General features: G+C 32.5%; 1 protein-coding gene across 4 annotated transcripts in view; it reads left to right on the top strand.

Moving 5' to 3' along the window:
• Positions 1 to 15,667, top strand: part of CSMD3 (CUB and Sushi multiple domains 3) — a 549,229-nt gene that overhangs the window by 344,139 nt on the left and 189,423 nt on the right. For all 4 annotated transcript variants that reach the window (XM_031591144.2, XM_031591143.2, XM_031591142.2 and 1 more), the window contains 4 exons: positions 757 to 951; positions 2,162 to 2,300; positions 7,771 to 7,958; positions 11,126 to 11,314. In XM_031591144.2, coding sequence (XP_031447004.1) covers positions 757 to 951; positions 2,162 to 2,300; positions 7,771 to 7,958; positions 11,126 to 11,314 — 711 coding nt within the window. The remainder of the gene's footprint in view (positions 1 to 756; positions 952 to 2,161; positions 2,301 to 7,770; positions 7,959 to 11,125; positions 11,315 to 15,667) is intronic.

Genomic DNA, 15,667 nt, shown 5'->3' with positions numbered 1-15,667 from the left:
ATATAAACTATCTTTATTGTCGCATTCAGATATATTTAAAGAAATTTTATTTTTCTATATACTCTTAGATGTATTTGAAATTTTGAAGGATTTATACATACTAGAAATATATTTGAGCATAGATAAAACCATATGATTACAATTTCACATTTTCTTTGAAAATCTTTTTTTCCCAAATTCTCTCCTATTGTTCAAATGCTTTCACTTTGAAGGAAAAATAAAATAAAACCATACAATGGCAATATCAGGTACACTCAAGTCACAATGATTCTAATAAATTTATCAGTGAATTAAAAAATAAAAATAATAAATATAAAAAATGCTATTATATCAAAGATGCTTTCTCTATACTTTTCATGGAACCTTCTGGCCTGTTGTAGTATTAGACAGTTTGGGCTGTTACCATCACTGATGTCTTCTGACAGCACGACTGTCCAAACAGAGATTGATATTAATAAAACTAACACATTTCAAACAATTTTTTAATACTACTGTACTTTTTTTTTTTTTTGCTTATATTGCATATATTGCTAAGAAACTTATATTTCTTATTGTTTCTAATATTAATAGTTTCTTTTTACTGACAGAATACAACTGTAAAAACTTTATCTTAATTGCAAAATTTATCACACTATTTTATTTGCTATTTATTTTCTTCTCTGCTTTCTTTCTTTCTTTCTTTCTTTTTTTCTCTTTTTCTCTTTTTTCTCTTTCTTTTTTTTCTTTTTCTTTTTTTTTTTTCTTTTCTTTACATAGCATTTGGGCATAATGAATGCCCTGATCCTGGAGTACCAATCAATGCTCGGCGTTTTGGTGACAACTTTCAGTTGGGGAGCTCAATTTCTGTTATTTGTGAGGAGGGATTTATTAAAACACAAGGAACTGAAACAATCACTTGCATGTTAGTGGATGGAAAAGTAATGTGGAGTGGACTTATTCCTAAGTGTGGAGGTACGTATTTTTCTTTCTAGTAATATTCCTTAAGTTGTCACTAAAGGATACTCAGACTTCTGCAAATGGTTGCCACAAAGCTACAGTGAGCCATATCCATAATAAAGAAGTCTAGTGAGATATAAGCCTCTATTACAACTCTGTCTGCAAGAAGGAAAGAAGAAAAACATGAAAAAAAAAAAAAAAAGTGATGAGAACACTGTTATATGGGCTCTATAATAATGAAAGCTTATCCAAGAAACTTAGTAGGCCTAAAATGGTAATAGTTTGCACTGCTCATATTTTCAGATAGCTCTTATTTGACACTAGTGGAAATACAATTTTCAAAAGGACAAAAGTATCAATTCTTTTTTTTTTTTTTCTTATTAACGTACGTGTTTGTCCTCTTCTAGAAAGGATTTAAGGCAATGAGCTTTAGTGCTAGCAGCACACCAACAATATTCTTCTCTTCATATTTAAATTCCTGTCTAATCAGTATCCTAACCAATCTCATTAATATGTAGAAGAAAGAAATAGCAAAAAAGCAAACTATTGTTTTTACTAACTTAAGCTACTTTGGTTTCAGTTTTGTTTTAATAAAGTTTTCTTATTGTGTATTTACTCACTATCACTGAGAGAAATAGTACATATTATTTCCTATGTTTCTGGTAGACTATAGATACTTTACAGCATTTAAAATATGTTTACCAAAAATATAAGCTAATTTTGTAAAGATTAGATATGAATGTGAATTTTTAACTGCTGATCTGACAAATAAAATGTATGTGTTCTCACAGTAGATCCTTGTCAAAGCTGAAATTAAAGTTTATGAATTCCTAGCTTAATATTCAACTGAACCTTCTGCATAGGCTTTTGAAATCTCTCTACTCACAATTAAAAGCTATTCATATTTCTTAAGTAGTGTTTCTGTATGTCCTTTGTTACAGTAAAATGGATTGTAGCTTTAAAAATACAGTATAAATGCTTATGTCATCACTTTTTGAACAGAATTAATTTTCTCTTTTTACGGTTTTAAGTTTTTTAGATTTTATTTAAGTTCTTTCTATCTAATTCCAAACCCCACAGCATCTGTCAGCTTTACACCTCATTTCATCTTCTTGCAGATGGATTTTTTAAATTTAAGTATAGTTGTGCTATATTGAAATTGATAATTATGAATTATTTATCATAAGACTTTATCATTATACATTTGTCTTTGTTTCACTTTTAGCTCCGTGTGGTGGGCATTTTTCATCTCCCAGTGGAGTAATCCTCTCTCCAGGCTGGCCTGGGTATTATAAAGACTCCTTGAATTGTGAGTGGGTGATAGAAGCTGAACCAGGACACTCTATCAAAATTACATTTGAAAGGTCTTGGCTAATGTTTTCTTATTTCATATTTTCCAGTTTTTACCTAGAAGCAGTTCTTTGTTAGCTCTACCATAAACTTAATTTTCACTTATTCTTAAATCAAGCAATTGTGCTATCGGGCAGGATTTTCTAAAACACCTTTGTGCCTTCAGGTCATTAATTTTTTCTTGAATGTAAAATGTACTTCAATGAATTGAAAAGCTTTTGAAATTCCTACCCTTTTGCATATATTCAAGTCTGTCTGCCCTAGTTAAAAGTTTGGTCTGTTTATAAAGAGTAGCACATTTAATTTCTTCTAACTGTGTTAATGTGATGAATTATATTATAAACCCATTTTCTTTTCCTCAAATGTGTGAAATCTTCAACTCCAAAATCTCAGTCAGTGGTCAATACTGAACTGAATGAATTCATATTTAATTTATATTAATTATTTAATTAATATTTAATTCTCAAGTCATCTGATTTGTTTTCTTGAGTGTGTGCTTATAGGATGGAATTCCAGTTTCCTGAAATTACTGCAGCAACACACTTTTCCTATGTTTTGCTTATGTTTTCCCTACCTGATTCCAAGGAATGAAATATGTTAAAAGACTTAAAATTCTCATGACAGGAAGCTGTAGGCATTAAACTTAAGCTCATTATGAAATAGCAAGACATGAAATTTAATTTAAAAATTGTTTATATTCTAAGTATTTTAAGCATGTTATGGATTCTTCTTAATTGCTAACATCAAGAGGCTATATAATGATTCAGGAAAGAAAAAGATTTTGAGGATCGAAGTTATAGCACACAAATAATGTGCAAAAATATCTAAATTGCTATTTGTACCACATCTTTTGACTATTCCTTAATCACATTTGATCTAAAAAGAAGATACTGCTTCATTTCCGTGAAATAAAAATTTATTTGTAGCAGAGAAAGAAAATGACAGTCTTCTCTTAGCAAAATTTCTCAATATGAACAAGTTGATTTTTTGAAAAAATTATAATACTACAGTTTATACTGTAGTAATATGCTCATATGACATTATATACAATTAGAGGACATATAATACAGATACTTCAAAGATATTTCTCATCTTTAGTATGAAATGAAAAGTGATCTCCTAAGATCATAGTTGTTAGTAAGCTTAAAATTAACTCCTATCAAATTTGGTAATTAAAATGTAAAAGACAGTTGACTAACTTGTGCACAAATTAATCAAAAATTGTTTCAGTTCAGAGTTGAGATGAACATTTTAGTTTTCTTCCTTGTAAATAAAATTAAAAATTAAAATCATGGAACTTTCAAGAAATCTAGTTTTTGAAATGAAAAAATATCAGTTCATTTGAAATAATTTTTTTACTTCAGCATATCATTGTCAATAAAAATCTTGTTGTGATCAGTCATTTGAAATTGAAAAACAGTCTTTTTATTTTCAAATTTCCTTATCAGCTAGATATTCTCCTTTTACACCTGAGTTGTATTAAATCTGACAATCTCAGATGTACACTTCTGGTTTATAATGTATTAAAGCCTTGTCATAAAATTGCACAACCTCTGTTAGGTGTGCAGTTGAGAGCAATAAGAAAGGATGTGATCTTTTCAGATCACAGAGGGACCTCTTGTTCTCTTTACAACCTAACCATGTTATTACACTTTCTCCTTTTCCATTGCTGCTTGTTCTAAACAGTCTTGTCCTTTGTCTCAGATAGGGATGATATGCATATTGGTTGAGATGCAGGAAGGTAAATTGAGAGAGACTTATTTACATATGAAGGTGTGTATTTATGTTTTTATGTGTAGGATAATGTGTGAAAATGCATTATTGTACATTTGCACCCATGCATTTAGGCATATGAGAACTGCTCCAAAAAGTAATGCCTCCTATTTTATTATATTGGCCTGTGACATCAGAGGCAGACGTTGGAGGTATAGCAGTAGAAATTGAAACTTTTCACAAATATTCCATTAAATTTTATTGCCACATAACTAATGTCCACAGAGGGTCAATCTGATACGATGGTGTATGAAATAAAGGCGTGCCACTGAATTCCTCCATAATTGCCCCTACTGACATTCATTGACTCTTGGTGAATGTTTATGGAGATGATACAATGGGTATAAGTGCAGTGAGGCAGTGGGTGTTGCATTTCAGCAGTGGCAACACAAGAAAGAGTAATATCCATTTATGCAAATTTTTACAATTGTAGCATGCAGACTCTTCTTTGTTGCTGGGGAAAATGCATAGCTAATGGTGGTGAGTTTGTTCATAAAGAGTGTTTTGCAGCTGAGAATTTGCTCTATGAGATAGTGCTATTGTACTCTTTGTTGTAGTTTCCATGGAAATAAATAGAAGGCATTCTTTCTGAAGCAACCTGTGTATAATTACACATTTGGATGTAAATGTATTACTTTGTAAACCTCATAATGAAATTAATGCTCATAGTGTACTAGTGTATATATATATTTTTTTTAATTAGACATTATTAGCATTTTAGAATTTAAATTGTTTTTCAGAGATATACTTGTTTCATTTGCAAAGCTCATTATAGTCTTACTGTCCTTGTTATGCTCTTCCTACTTCAAATCTGCAGCAGAATTTACTCGGACAGAAGGTTAATTTTGACAAATACAAGTATTTGAACTGATAGCCAAATGACTTTCCCTTTTTAATTAAAAACCAAACCAATAACAGTAAAAAAAAAAAAAAAAACCCACAACACTCATATTTTGTTCAGATTTTTAAAATTCCAGCTTTGTCCTAAAAGACAGAAATATCCCATTTCTATCTTTATTTTTAATGGAAATACCCAGATTTCTATGATTCTGTTCTTTTTAAATATATTCATATTTCAGTGATAGTAAACATAGTAGTACATATTTAACATCTTTATATCCTTTATTTTTTGAATTCTCAAAGATGATAGGAAGAATTCTTGTTAATACATGTTTCCTGCAGAGTGCCACATTAACTTTAATTTCAGCTTATCTCTTCCATGGTAGTTTAGATTCCCTTTTTATTTCTCATCTTTCTATAGTTTCTCTCTCTTGAGACACTGCATATGTTCAACGTTCTGCATGTAATGCTTGTCCGTGCTGTTCCTATTTCATGAAGCTTGACACAGGTGGAAAGAAAAAAAGATCTATAGGCAGAGAATAACTTCCTTTTAATGATTTCATGGTGTCCAAAAGGACTTTTCTGTGATTTGCTTCATGATTGTGAATGAGTAGTCTGAAGGGTTTGTTCCTTTCACAAAGTCACAGCTACGATAATCTGTTTGATATTTATTGTATATCAATAGCTATGCAGGCTGAGTTGAAATGATGGAAGTGAGAAATCTGCCATTCTTCACTGTAATTAAGTGTTCATCATGAAGCCTAATTATGAGCATTTAAATGCTAGAGGTGTTAATCAGCAAACTACTGATTCGAGCACTAGTCACATTTGACTAATGAGATCACTTTGTGTTGGGATATTCTGATCATATCCTAACACCACCTTGAGTTGACAGGCTGTCTCTTAGAAACAGTGATGCATGTTGTAAATATTAAAGCATTTTTATCTTTTCAAATAAGATTAAAAAAGTGTTTCCTCCTGTGTTAATTGGACAGAAGTGAAATGAACTGTAACTGAATATTCTGAAGTTCTCCATAAGAATGTACTTCATATAGCAGTGAAGTCATCCAGGTTAATTTAAGATCAGCCATCATCCAGATTATTTTAAGATTAGTGGTTGGTTATGTAGAAAAGGATACTAGAGGAGTCTGACAGAACCTAAAATTATTTTTGATTCAATTTCCTATTAAACCCTACTGATTTCTCACAGCAGTTAATAACCAGGTGATATGTAAATATATCAGATTGGCTGATTATAAACAAAAAAAAAATATTTTAGAAGAAAAACAAAACAAGTAACACAGTTATAAATTCAAATTAAATTATCTAATTTCTCTGCTATGTGCAGTGTTATATACATTCTTTCGTTGTCATGTACACAACAGGGAATTCATGATACGTCTTTGGAGATTCAACTTAGTTTTATTATGCCTTCCTCAACCTGCTAGTTGTTTTGCATCTGGGAGGAGATGTCAATTCCTTTTCCATTTTCTATCTTAAGTATGCTTAGTTTCTTCATAACTAGGAAATCAGAGCAAGACTAAATGATCTATTTCCATGATTGATTTTGTTCTGTAAGGTTTAATGGGAAAAGAGGATTGGGGAAAAAAGAAAATAATAATAATAATAATAAAATGCCTAATTGTTTAGCCTTTTAGAAATATATAATTCTCAGATCATGTAAGAACAAACAAAAAACTTTCAACTAAACTTTCAGCTAAACTTTCAGCTATTTGGCTTCTTAGGCTTATCATGATTTTTTTTTTTAATTTTTTTTTTTTAAGTCCCTATTATTTTCTTTCTCTGATCTCTTTCTACGTAATTTCATATGAGCAGAACTGAAATTAAAAAATGGCTTTATTTAATTTCTCATCTTTTGCCATGCTTCTTTTAAGCTCTGACTCGTGGGATATAAATACAGAAGCAGAGAGTGCATTGCTGATAATCATGCGGTTTCTTGTATGAATTTCACAAAGCTGAATTAGGCATCCAAGTAAATCAGTGAAGGAGTTAGAAGTATCTGAAGGATAGAGTCCTGCTGTTAATTGTTTCTTTCTAATGCAAGAAGGGTTTTTCAGTAATTCATCAGTGAGTCCATTAAAGCAAGATTATTAATGTTATATCTACCATAGCAAAAAAAGAGATAAACTGCTGTGAAAATATCAGACATGGGATTGCTGATACCATCTAAAACAGGAGTAGCATATCTATCTAGAAGCAGTGTCACCCTCTGTTTTTTCTTGACAAATGCAGCACATGTGGGCTGTAAAGACACATTTAATTTTGTAGTACTTTCTAAAACAGGAAATTTTTTTTCTGCCAAATGCCTGCTACTTCTTTGGGCTGAGCCTCATTTAGCATTAAGCACCAGGAGTCTCAAGGAGGACTTAAATAATTATATTCCTGCTTATAAACAATTATAAATGTAGGCTGTTAGATTATTATTCATTCTTAACATCATATATTTCAGTGATATTTGTGCCTAATGGAATAGATACAATAAAGAAAATAAACCTAGCCTCTATCTCATTTATTTACTTTTCCATTATAGAAAATCATTCTGTGATATAAAATATTCAAATGGGTAATATTCATCTTTGCTAACAAATTATATGTCTCTTAGTTTTCTATACTATAAACCTGCTCAAGGAATTTAAACTTATTTCTGATCTTACTAGAGCACTAACCTGAAATTTGGATATAGTATTACATAATAATTATTGCTGTAAAGTAGGTATGTGGAGAAATAACTGAAATAATAGGATCAGGAAAGTACCATAGTTTTAAAAATATGACATACTTTGCATGTGTTTGTTGAAATTGTTTTAACTGCTGCTTATATTTGTGTTATGGGTGTTTCCTCAATTCCAGATTTCAGACAGAACTTAATTACGATGTTTTGGAAGTTCATGATGGACCAAGTTTATTATCTCCACTTCTGGGATCTTACAACGGTACTCAGGTCCCACAGTTCCTCTTTAGCAGTAGCAATTTCATTTATCTTCTCTTTACAACTGACAACAGTCGTTCTAACAATGGATTTAAGATTCACTATGAAAGTAAGTCATTCTAATATGTATGATTTGATTTCATCTTCTCTGCTAATCGTGGTCATAAAATTTTATATGTACTGTCTTCTGTAAATTGCTGAGTCAGGCCTCTTGCTTTTCAAACGGAGTAAGTTTTAGTGATGTTAAACTTTGAAATGATGACGTGTAATCTCACTTTCAGTTTGATGTTATTGCTGCAGTGCTCTGCCCTTTAAGAATCGGGGTAATGGGAAGCAAATGACTTTCTTCAGGATGTTATTCTTCTGTGTCGTCATTCTTACTTTTTGCATAGTGTATTTTCATATGTTTAAAATATCATAACACCAAGAAGATAATGAAAATCCAAGGAAAATACCTGAATTACTGTCCTGATTAATGCATCTCCAGCTCTGAAACTAGAAGGAAATGTAATTTATGTAAATTAACTGAAAATCAAAACTACTGAACTGCGTGATTATGGATATTTAGGGAACTAAATTCCTATATGTTATCTGTTCATTTTGATTTTTGTATAGATGTATTCTTTTTTCCTTATTACAGTTGTAAAAAACACACTGCAGAATGTAACAGTAAGATTTAATACCTTTATGAATTTGTGAAATTCAGAGAAGTTGCTATATTATCATTTCATTTATTTTTTTGTACTTCTAAAAATACATTTGTTTTACATATCGATTTTGTGCGAAAAAATAGTTGTTCTAATACATTTAGTAATAATCATGAGCATGATGTTATCATGATGTTATCTATTTATGTTTTGAATTCCTACTTGTAGGGACTATCTCCAAGGAATTTTAATATGTTCTTTTTTTTTTTTTTTACCTTATTTTTTCACTATTTTCTCTATTCTCATCATTAATGGTAAGGATATTTAATACAATATGTGGAGTTTGTCTCATAAATTTTGAGATGCTTTGAACTCTGCTAAATGTTAAATTCTGAAAAGTTGTGCAGAAAATCATTAGATCTAAAATTATTTACTATCTCAGTCATCCCCACAATATATCAATTAATTACATCAATGAGAGAACTAATAATTTGTTAATTCTCATCCTTTTTGAAGTTTAAAGAATAGCTATCCTTACACAGACTATTAAAATAATTCTCCTGGCAACTACTACATAATTCTTACAAAAAAAAATTGACTAAACCATGTCCCTCAGTACAGCATCTAAACATTTATTGAATACCTCTGGGGACGGTGACTCCACCACCTCCCTGTGTCTCCCTTTCCAGTGACTAACCACTCTCTTGCAGAAGAATTATTTCCTAATGTCCAACCTGAATCCCCCCTGGCGCAACTCATGGCAATTCTCCCTAGTCCTATCATTAGTTATATGGGAGAAGAGGCTGACCCCATCTCTCTTCAACCTCCTTTCAGGTAATTGTAGGAAGTCATACCTCACCCCAAGCCTCCTCTTCTCCAGACTAAATTATCACAGATCCCTCATCCACTCCTCATAAGAATTGTGTTCCAGACCCCTCACCAGCTTCATTTCCCTTCTCTGAAAATATGCCAAGTCCTCGATGTCTTTCTTGTAGTGAGGGGCCCAAAACTGTACTTGAGATGTAGCATCACCAGGGCTGAATATTATCATCATTATATTAAACAGTAGATGAAAATTGTGTATGTTTACAAGTTTTACACAAAATAAACTATTTCCAATAGCTTTCCTGCTTAACATCCTCTGATTATATGCAGACATCTGGTATACATTTTATTTGTTTAGTTCTTACTATTTCTAATATTTTATATTGTGCTGTATTATATAATGTAGTCCAATTCTGATTTTTCTTTTCTGTATGATAATAATGCTTAATGATTTAATGTTGTTCTCTTCAGTCATCCCATTGTAATGTGATGTCTTTTTTATTTTCTTTGTTAATTATTTCTTTCCACACTGAATTTATTTTGCAAGGAAGACTATCTTACAGATTTTCCTAGGGAACAGAAGGATAAAATACATCAGGGAAAGATCTTACAGTGAATGTTTCTTTTAATTTACCAGATCTCCGTAATATTCCTAAAAAATTTTGTTTATTTTTTCCCACAATTCTTTAACAAAAAAGATAAACTCACTGCGAAATAACGTAAAAAGTTTTTTTTTAGCACATGTAAAAATATTTTTTAACACGTTCCAGTTGTGCAAGAGAAGTATAGATCTGTTGTAGTACATCCAGAGGAGGGCCACAAAAATGGTCCAAGAGATGGAACACCTCCACTACAAGGACAGGCTGAGAGAGCTGGGGCTGTTCAGCCTGGACAAGAGAAGGCACGAGGGAAACCTAATAGCAGCCTTTCAGTATTTAAAAATAAATTATAAAAAAGGAGACTAACTCTTTAGCAGGATCTGTTGTGATAAAACAAAGGGAAAATGCTTTGAAATTAGAAGAGGGAATATGTAGATTGAATATAAGGAAAATGTTTTTTAAAATAAGAGTAGTAAAGTACTGGAACAGGTTGCCCAGACAGGAGGTGGATGCCAATTCCTGGAGACATTCAAGGTTAGGATAGACAGGTCTCTGAGCAACCTGATCTAGCTGTGTGTATCCCATTTCATTGCAGGGAAGAGGGACTCGATAAACTTTAATGGTCCTTTCCAATTCAAACAATTCTATTGTATGAAAAGACTCCCCATATCAAGTCAGCTACTCTTTTCTCCATTTTATGCTATTTATTGTCTTCCCAGTTTTTCACATATCAAAGAGAAAAAGATAGGAGAATAACTTATGTAAAAATATGATTCCTGTAAATATTTTGAGGATGATCAGAAAAGAAAAAAGAAACAAGTTGGGAAACTGAGTTTTATCAGAAAGAAATAGGCTGAAAACAAGGATTTTAAGTTATCATCAAAACTTTTCAATATCAGTGTCAGGGACAAAATCACATTAATTGTAGTGAGACAGAATAAACCTAAAATTACACTGATTTATGTTTTTTTTTTCTTTTTGTCTACAGTATGCATTTCATTATCCAAAGCAGCCTATAGCAGTTACACAAAGAAGCAAAGGTCAAGGATAAATTATTGAAAATGCTTGATGCTTCCCTACCACTACAGTATAAAGAATTACTTAAATTAAAAAAAATAAAAATAAAAATAAAAATCTAGATTTTGTTTAACTAGTTTAACTGTGATGTTTTGTTTTTGTTTTGTTTTGTTTTGTTTTGAATATAGGTGTAACTGTTAATACTTACTCTTGTTTGGATCCTGGCATACCAGTGCATGGACGCCGCTATGGACATGACTTCTCAATAGGTTCCACTGTCTCATTTAGTTGTGATCCAGGTTATAGGCTGAGTCATGAGGAGCCATTACTATGTGAAAAAAATCACTGGTGGAGTCACCCACTCCCAACTTGTGATGGTAAGAACAAATGAATAAAATACAGAGTAATTTAAAAATATATGCATGTTCACCAAAAGAATTATTTGTCCAATTTCATGAAGAAAAATAAGAATAAAAAAATAAGAATAAATGAATGTTATATACCTCTGTGTTATGTTTAGAAATAAAATGAGAAAATAATATATAATTCATTAATTTAGGAGATTATTGAAGATACGTCTGTCTGAATGTATGTTACCATGAGCTAACTGATTACCTTTTAGCTCAGGGCATGTAAGTTTATTGTACATCTCCTTGTAAAGTCGTCGTTATAAATTACAAATATTTGTAGTTGGGTATCCATCTACAGTCACAAATGTGTTGATTTCAAACACGAGATAAGGTTTTTGTACCTGACTAAAAATCTGCAATTTCTCCAGTTACACATTGTTCGCTGTGTACCTAGATTATAAACAGAACTCGTCTCTCTTCAATCATTGTATGAACTGATTAGTGCTACATTATATGTGATGTTTGTTCATATGGTTGTTAAACAACACAAAAATGGAATCGTGTAATATTTTCTGCCACAAATTTCTCTACAGTATTGTAGACCTATTTCCTGATGAATTCTGCTTCTCAGTCTGATTCTTGGAATGAGGAATTGCAAGGTTCCCATAGTTAACAGGCAAGGTGCTGAGTAGGCCATAAACAGAAGATAGGTTTTCTTACATTGGTAGACACAAGATGCTAAACATTTAAACAAAACAAAACAAAACAAACAAAAAAAAATTAATGCATATCCTATGAATACTGTTCTCTGCTCCAAAATGAACATACAAATTGTGATAAATTTCTTCCACTAGTTGCTGAACTAGTATGTAATTCACTAAGTAAATGAGATTTTTTTTTTCTTCAGAGCACATTGCTAAGTGACAATTGTCCATAGAACAAATATATTCTAAAGACAAGACTGAGTCCATTTATTCTAGTAAATTTAATCAATTCATGGTTGAACTTATTTTAATTTTATTGCTGAATTTCTTCTCAAGTGGCATGTTTTTAAATAGGATCCAGAGTCCATGCACCTCTTGGGGAAAATAGGGCATTTGCTCAATGGACTGTTCCTTGCATAAACTGAGAGGATGTCTTTGTATTAATTGTGCCACTAATAAACACATTGATCACCGTTCCTGCTCATTCGCTTTATTACTGCAACAGTTTCCGAAGAACTAGGTTTTTTTATAATTATTTTTTTATGTGTATATATATATGTATGTATATAATTACATCTTGTAGCAATAATTGTTCAGACAAAACATGACAACTCATGAATAAAAGTATTTTCATGGAGAAGCATATAGAAAAGGAAGAAAAAAAAAAGACTAGAATCTATTTTTCCTCAGAGTATGAAATTGCATTATCTACGATTCTTTATAAGACTGTAAACTCATTTTTTACATGAGGTGTTTGGATACTACACAGATAAGCATCACAAAAAACTTACTGGGGAAGTCACACTTCATTATCTTCAGGAACATTTAGAGTATACTGAGAATAATAGTTTAAAAATGCACAAACAAACTGGCTGTCTCCATCTGTAAAGACTGATCTCAGGAGATAAGTGTGTCATTACTGCAAGCTGTATAATTCATTCATATATGGATGATTGATGCACATGAAAGACTTCATTGTTCATTTCCTTTGTTTGGATTTTTATGTGAATCTGTGTAGACGAGGCATGCACACTATTATTCTGTGTACCATTTTGCATTGCTTTCTGTGTAAACATATACATTCACATACACAATCACATATATACATACATAACAGCAAAGCACTTCTAAAAATATATATATATATAGAACTCTCTAAATATAACGTTTTTGACAAAGCAGTATCTATACGGAAATATAACTGTTAGAAAATGTCCAAAGGATGTCCACGAAGATATTGAAGTTTCTAGAGGACAAGACTGAGAAGGAGAGGATGAGGTAACTTTGTTTGTTCAGACTAGAGAAGGCTGAGAGGTGGCTTCATGTCAGTCCACAACTTCCTCAAGGGGAAAGTGAAGTGGCAGATACTGATCTTTGCTCCCTGGTGACAGTAATAGATTCAAGGGAACATCGTGAAGCTGCGTCAGAGAAGAATAAGGTTGAATATTAGCAATCAGTTCTTCACCAAGAGGGTGGTCAGGGACTGGAATAAGATTCCCAGTGCAGTGATCACTGCACAGAGTTCATGAAGCACTTGGACAATGTTCTTAGATATATTGTTTAATTTTTGTTGGGCCTGACTCAGTGGTGCTGTCTGGTTGGAGGCCTGTAACTAGTAGTGTTCCCCAGGAGTGGTACTGGGTCTGGCCATATTCCACATCTTCATCAACAACCTGAGTGAATAGACAGAGTCCACTCTCAGCAAGTTTGCTGATGATACAAGGCTGGGAGGACTGGCTGAAACACCTGGAGTTTGTGCTACCATTCAACAAGGCCTCGGCAGACTAGAAAGTTCGGCAGGGTGGAACCTGCTGAGGTTTAACAGGGGTAAGTGTAGAATCTTGCACCTGGGAAGGAATAACTGCATGTATCAATACAGATTAGGGGCTGACCTGCTGGAGAGGAGCACTGTAGATGAGGACCTGGGAGTCCTAGTGATGACAGGTTGGCCATGAGCCAGCAGTGTGCCCTTTTAGCCAAGAAGCGCAATGGTGTCCTGAGTGCATTAAAAAGAATGTGGCCAGCAGATAGAGGGAGATGATGCTCCTCCTCTTCTCTGCCCTAGTGAGGCAACACTTAGAAAACTGTGTCCAGTTCTGGGTTCCCCAGTTCAAAAAAGACAGGGATTTCCTATAAGGAGTCCTGCAGATGGCCACAAAGATGACAGAGGGCATGGAGCATGTCCTGTATGAGGGAAGGCTGAGTAATCTGGGTCTGTTTAGCCTTGGGAAAAGAAGACTGAGAGGAGATCTGGTAATGTTAATAAATATATACAGGGAGGTGGGAGACAAATGGATGAGGCCAGGCTCTTCTCAGTAGTGTAATTCAATAGCGTGTAATGTAAGGGATTGCAGTGTAATGGCCTAAAACTTGAAGACAGGAAGTTCCATACTAACATATAGAACATCGTCATTACGGTATGGGTGACAGAGCATTGGAAGGGGCTGCCCACAGGGGTTGTGTAATCTCCTTCTGTGGAGATATTCAAGACCCATCTGGATGCCTACCTGTGAGAGCTATTGCAGGGTACCTGCTTTAGCAGAGAAGTTGGACTTGAGCTCTTGAGGTCCTCTCCAATCCCTGTGATTCTCTGATTCTGAGTTGATCAGTATACTGGACTTGATGATCCTTAAAAGTCCCCTCCAACTTGAAATATTCTATGATTCTATCATCTACTTCTGCTCATTTTTTAAAGGTAAATGTTCAAGGAATATATATTCAGCTTCTCACATACAGGCCTGCAGAGCAGTTATAGCTGTGATCTAGTTGAGTCTCTTAATTCAATAGTCGAATTATTTTCAGTTTTCAAGAGAAAAAGTCTGTGTTAAAATTCAACCAGAAAACCGAAATTTCTTTGAAGAATGAAGAGTAATACTTATCTTTAACCAACCATTATAAATTTAGTAATTTTTAGACTTTCAGTAAAATGCTTTAACAGTATTTTATGTGAAATATCACAAGTTTTTGGATTGGCAAGATAGCTTTTTTATATCTTTTCATAAAAAGTGATGATGTAGGCCTATATCACCATTTTGCCTTTTTTTTCCTTCTTGTCTCATGTCTCAAGCCTCATAGTTTTTTTTTTTTGTTTGTTTGTTTGTTTGTTTTAATCCACCTGGACTAGACAAAAATCTCTATTACTGTTATTACTGTACACATTTATTTATTTTTCAGTATTTCATATGAAAATGTAGTTTGGTCTATTTACTATAAAGATGGGGCACAATACCTAAAAAAGAAACATGCAAAGAAATATAACACATATTTTCAAAGAACACTTTTTAAAATAATTGTGCATGTTTTTGAGCTTTGCTTAGAAAAAATACTACTTGTTTTACATTAACATAATTTACATATGATTTACTGACTACCTATCTGTATGAATCTCCTTGAATTTTTTACTGTAGTCTCTTCCCAGTACTTAGCTGCAAATGTCTTATCATGTATTTTCTGTTGGAAAATTGTGACAGAAATTTGATTTTAAATTTTGAATATTTGTGAGGAAACTTATTTTAACAATATATGAAGTATTGTATTAATCCCATTAAACATGACAAGATAATTATAGTAAAAGTATAAGTACTTAATTATGTGTAAAGTGATTTCCATTCCTTTCACAATAACATGAAATTGAGTACTTAATAATTCTTACTATGTATTTGAATTAGGAATAAAT

This window comes from Phasianus colchicus, chromosome 3 (genome assembly GCF_987193195.1).
Source record: "Phasianus colchicus chromosome 3, bPhaCol1.hap1.1, whole genome shotgun sequence".
Taxonomy (NCBI): domain Eukaryota; kingdom Metazoa; phylum Chordata; class Aves; order Galliformes; family Phasianidae; genus Phasianus; species Phasianus colchicus.
The sequence above is the reverse complement of the archived record's forward strand: the minus strand, read 5'-3'. Positions and strand labels throughout refer to the sequence as shown.